The 5,846-nt window shown below is 31.7% G+C and overlaps 1 protein-coding gene across 2 annotated transcripts; it reads right to left on the bottom strand.

Annotated features, from left to right (window-relative positions):
- Positions 1-1,507: 1,507 nt before the first annotated feature.
- Positions 1,508-5,300, bottom strand: LOC8281555 (putative phosphatidylglycerol/phosphatidylinositol transfer protein DDB_G0282179). 2 transcript variants are annotated; one of them, XM_015717283.3, is made up of 4 exons: positions 5,004-5,300; positions 4,608-4,709; positions 4,346-4,506; positions 1,508-1,845 (listed from the first exon to the last, which is right to left on the bottom strand). In XM_015717283.3, exons 1-4 carry the CDS (start codon positions 5,104-5,106, stop codon positions 1,726-1,728), a joined length of 486 nt encoding a protein of 161 aa, XP_015572769.2. In that variant the 5' UTR covers positions 5,107-5,300; the 3' UTR covers positions 1,508-1,725. The 2 variants fall into 2 exon arrangements, with proteins under 2 accessions (XP_015572769.2, XP_002515873.3); XM_002515827.4 differs by having other exon boundaries at positions 1,508-1,833; positions 5,004-5,293.
- Positions 5,301-5,846: the final 546 nt, after the last annotated feature.

Here is a 5,846-nt window from a genome sequence, read left to right as displayed (position 1 = left end):
ATGAGAAAGCAAAAATTATCAAATACGTCAAAAATTAAATTGGATTCATTAGTGATATAGCCTTAGGGTAAGTTCTATCTTACATAACTCTCTTTTCTCTAACCTTTATTAATCCTCAATTTAGTAGTCTATCCATAATTTCTAATTCATAAATTCTAATATTTATTGTGCTATAAAACTCTAATAACTTGGTAATAACACATTTGTATATGATGGACAAATTTATTATTTTATTATTTTTACAACACATATTTACCACATGTTTCTTATTTTTCATCTCATTTAATATAAAAGAGCCCACATTGGTATTTATACTATGTGACATGCTAAAAACACTATTTTGTTATCTTTTTATAAATTGCCACACTTAATTGTTAGTTTTAAAAATTCAACCACTTAATTTTTATTTTTGATAAATTTAGAAGGACGGATGATGAGGTACTTTATGGTAGATCCAAATTACAAAAGAAGTAAAAAAAAATTAAAATAATAGAAAAAAATTAAAACAATAGTGTTTATTTCCCTGTTAAAAAGAAAGGCTTAAATTACAATTTTTTATTAAATTTGTGTCTAAATGCTCTAAGAAATAATTGACGGGCAAATACATGAAAAGCAAAAATGCACCTTCTACTTTAGTACTTTGTAATTTCATCATTTACAAATTTTAGTAAGAAAAAAATATATGGTTCTAAATCGTGACAAAAAAAAAAAAAACATCCCACCGTCAAAAAGTCTCGATTTGCAAAGATTCAGCCACCTTTACACCAATCGGTCATCATTATCATGTTGTTCGTGTTTGATAATGCGAGTTTGGAACTTAACAACTGATAATTTCAATATTTGACCGTTAAATTACCATTTAAGAAGTTATTAATCCAATTATATCGATTTAACGGTTAAAAATGACATTTTGAATTGTTAAGCTCTAAACCTATATTATCAAACACAAGAGATATGATAATGATGGCTGATCAGAATGAAGCTGGCTAAATCCTTGCAAATAGACTTTTTAATGGTGAAATACCTTTTTTTTTTATTATGATTTATAACCACATGCCTCTTTTTATTTGGAAAAAAAAAATCACATATAAAAAATTGTAAAATAATGAAACCACAAAGTACTTTTATGTACTTACCCTAATTATTAAATTTTCCTACAAATGAAAATAAACAAATTATAAACATATATATAACTTTTTCCTAGTATTCCTGTCCCTTTCTTTACCAAAAAAAAAAAAAACACATTTCAAAAATGAGAAATAAACTTAAAAAGTAATTATGATTTACTAAAGAAAAAAACTTTAGGTGTGGATTATGGCACCATGGCCATTCAAAGTTTGCCCCAATATTATCTACCTCACGATAAACCTTGATCACAAAAAAAAAAAAAAAAAAAAGAAATTACAAATGAGGGAAAGGGAACAGATTTGGGACCTGCCCAACTTGAAATATGCATATACTATCGGGGTAAGCCTCTGGATGCATCTTGATCACAAAGAGTTTCTACTATCCACAAACAAGAAAACTATAAGGATAGCATAAATACGTTTACAGTAGCATACAACACATGACACATCGAGGCAACAATTTGACACAACATTCACAATCACTTTGGCCTAATAGTCATGTCCAGAGAAAACTAAAAGAAGCACAAAGAACTAAGAAATCAACAATGTGATCCTCATTCAATGGCTTACAAACCAGAGTAGGGTATTACACTGCCACTCAATTATCGGAAACCAGAGTAACCAAACGAATTTTGAAACTGAAGCTAATGCAACTCAGTTGCTTATTGTTTTCATCGATCATTGTCATCTTAAGCGTGTAAGAGCCCTGCAAGAACGACTTTGGCTTTATGAGCTAGGGAAATAAAGAAAAGAAGTACAACTTAAAATTCTAATGGTTTGGTTGCATAATGCAGACAATTGACATTCTACAGTCTATCAGTCAGACATAAATTATCTACTAAATACAAATTCAACACTTACTGAAATGCACTCTTTCAAGTTTAAACAACCACGTAGCCAGCTTATGGAGTTGGAGTTGGAGTTGAAGTTGTTAGAAAATCAATCACAATACATGCATAGTTGAGGGTAAATAAAACAAAATAAAGGAGAAAAGCAGAAAACAAGACATGGATTTAATTAAGCGGTTCAACAATTTGCCTACATCTACTTTGAGAAATTCAGTGGGGTTTCTCTCTTGCTGCTCTTTGTATTTTAACTCGAAAAAACCCAAATGCGTCCCTGTAATCAGTATATTGCAAATGCTGGAAAGGACCTCCAGCTTCTTCTCGTGAAACCTTCTATTCCTTTTAGTTGGAAATGTAATACCCTCTTTGTATTTCGGCCACAATCTTAACAAGGGAAATACAAGAACTTGAACCTGAGTTCTTTCATCTTTAGCTTTAGGCTATGGTTTTATATAATATAGGAGTTGGATCAGATTAATAATTTTTCCATAGCATATAAAGATAGGTACTTTTGTTGGCTAAGGTAGGGTGGAAGCATGGTGCAATGTTAGATTCCTAAATGACTTATCAAACACATAAAATCCAAATGATTAGAACCAAAAATAAGCTGCACTAAAAAGAAACAACTTGGAGGAAAGGGCAAGTGGTAGACTGCAATTGGGTTGAAGTTAGAAGACAGTATTTAATTTCTAAACATCCCAAGACAGAAGCGAGTTCAAGAAAATTATTAACGAATCTAACTGTTATTATTATGGGATCAAAAGTTTAATTAATTTAGAAATCGCTAACGAGGACAAAAACACATTGGACATAAAAAAGCAAATAAGTTACATCACCAAATGGCTATATAACATAGATAAATACCCAATTGAATTAATTTTAGCAAGGGTCTGAGCAGGTATTGGCATGGAAGCTACAGAACTAGTTACAATTATGATCTGACTAAGAGCATAAGAAAGCTAAGACAATGAGCTAAAGTAAATAGTTCCAGAGACATAAAAGTAGAAACCATCAAAGAACTAAATCCAAAACAAAAATTTTAATGTAACATAGAGATCAAATACAGGATATTGGGCTTTGCCTAAACTGGAGAAACTAAGGGTTGAAGTTATGTCCTTGGTAATTAAAAGTAAAGAAATGTTTAGCAAGAGCTTTCCAGACCAACAATCAAACACCAGAATCTAGAGGGATTTTGGACTAGCTCAGTATGGCCCGTTGTGGAAAAATACCATAAGTCCTTTCTAATTACACGAAGTCATAGAAATAATGTGGTATCAGGTAGGACAAACAACATCTTGCATGTGCATCTCTGTCTATGGGGGTGAAAACATTCATACATTTAGGCATATAAGATAATAGATGTTTGCTATTCTATCAAATGACATGAAAAATGAGAAACCACCCAATCTAATTATTATCAAGAATTGAGTTTATGATAAGCTATTCAAAGTTGTAAAATATTTACAAATATCAGTTGATTATATGTGCTAAACTTTCATACTGAAAATCACTGTTGACAACACTATCTATTACTACCTCTCTCTCTATCTCAAAAGATGATAAATTCTTATGTAAATTTAGTCTATCACGTCATCCGTAGACCAAACTAATTGCATAGTGACATGTGTCATTGTTTATCATGTGTTGTATTTATATTTGTTCGTTATCATGATTGGCTAATAATAAAAAATAAACCAACCAATAGAAATACAACACGTAATAAACAATGCCACATGTCATTGTATAATTGGTTTGGTCTATGGATAGTGTGGTAAACTGAGTCTACTTAAAAATTTCTACTCAAATGATTGATTAGAGAAAAGGTAAGAGGTGTATGTAAATTGTCTCCACTTCTGAACTTCTGATCTCCAAGAAAGCAAAGCTTGCATATCACATATTGCATACCATATAGCTTTGAGAAAATTTACATATTCCTTTTCTGAGATCTCAAAATTGTCCCTTTACCGGGACAAAGGTAATCCACAAAGGTAAAGAGCACATGATAAGTGAAGAAACAAAATTTACATTTACCAAAACAAGGACATGCACTGATTTTGGATTTGTACATCTCATTTTTACATACAAAACTTATGAACGGTGCAAACTAAGACAGACAAGTGCCATTTAAGCAATTAAATAAAGAGGCACTGAAATTGAATCATATCGTAACATTTTAAGTAAAGCAATGAGATGATAATAAAGAGGCATTCCTATATAGAGAATAATGGTGAAAATTAACAACCAAATCAATAAAAGTGCTTCCTCATTTTGTCCATATTGATAATTTAAATCTTTAAACTTATAAATGGTTCATAACATTGGAAATGTCTGACAGAGTTTATAGGCAACATCACATATCAACATAAGACTTACTGGTGGAGCAAATCCAGGTAAAGTTTGGGTGTGAGATAGCACAAAGCTGCCAGGTGCAATTGGGCACGACATCTCCTCACAAAGATCGCGGGTTTCAGCATGCACAGGCACTGAAAAGAAAGAAACAGCAATCACAACCTTCCCGCCAGCAATTTGTTGACCTGGGGAGAAGATTCAAGGAAAGGTTTTATAAATGAAATGTTCCAATGCCAGACAACTGTCACAAATATATGCAACCAAGTGAAGCAGAAAAAATAATTACCAGTAGAAGCTGAGATATTAAAGGTGGCTGGATTTCCAGATAACACAGGATCAGGAGATATGTCAACTCTCTTAACCTTTACAGCATAGTTGCCTTTCTTATCTGCATTAACAAATAAGTAGCTAATTAATCATGACGTGGAAGGAAATTTTTGGCAATTCAGTCATCACAATTTAGTACTCGATGGTCATGAAATATTACAATACATATCCATAGAATCTCGACTTTTTAAGGTAATAAATTCTGTGATCATTGAAACACACAAGAGTAATTTCCTAGAAAGTGAAGTAGATGCAAGCATTTCAGTTAAAAACCAACAATTTATATATGGACAAGGCATATCTTACATAATAAAAGAAAAACAAGAAATGGGTAATGGAATAGAGAGAAACTCACCACAGTATCTGACATCAGTAGCTTGAACAGAAGAAAATATGAGATAAATAGCAAAGAAAAGGAAAAGGGTCTGCTTTAACTGAGAAGATGATACACTTTCCATGGATGGATAATTAATTTGCAAGTGAAAGTTGGTAGAGAGATGTTGAGGCAAAATGTCTAGTTTTAAAGAGGTGTTTTTTTTTTTTTTTCTCGATAATTGAATTGGGTTTTGGAGCAGAAAGAATATTATTATCGACTAAACGACGGACTTTTGCGGGAGATTGCTTAAATGACCATTATGAGTTGTGGCTGTCTGCAGTTACACTGGCGAGGTAACTTGTCAGGACAATGACAAAAAATAAAATTATTAAAAAATAAATATAATTTAATCAGAATTTATATCTTTTATATCAAATCTTTAGAATCGAAACGATGAACCCTCTCTCACTATTTTCTCTTAAATAAAAATAAAAGATATTCATTATAAGAAGTCTTTTGGAAAGCTTACAATACTTCGAAGTATGGCCTTTCTTACCACATCTAAAGCATGTAATTTTTGAAAAATCTTTTTTAGAATCTTTCTTTAGAAATTTAGAATGAAATTTGGAAGAATATGGTTTTTTATAGAAATTCTCCTTGCTTTTAGAAGGCTTTCTATATTTGAAAAATCGCTTCTTTTTGAAAGACTTTGAATAAGAATCAACTTTGCATTTCCCTTTGCAACTAGACACGGGCTCTATTGGGTTATACTCGGTAGTTCTGAAACTACCTAGTTCCTGCCTAGTCTTTTCATCTCCCATTTGAGCCGCTCTTTGAAGATTAAGGTCATGACAAATCTTTAAACCTTCTTTCTGGGTTAGA

The sequence above is a fragment of the Ricinus communis genome, chromosome 8, assembly GCF_019578655.1.
Source record: "Ricinus communis isolate WT05 ecotype wild-type chromosome 8, ASM1957865v1, whole genome shotgun sequence".
Taxonomy (NCBI): domain Eukaryota; kingdom Viridiplantae; phylum Streptophyta; class Magnoliopsida; order Malpighiales; family Euphorbiaceae; genus Ricinus; species Ricinus communis.
Note: the sequence above shows the minus strand (reverse complement) of the source record. Positions and strands in the feature narration are given on the sequence as shown.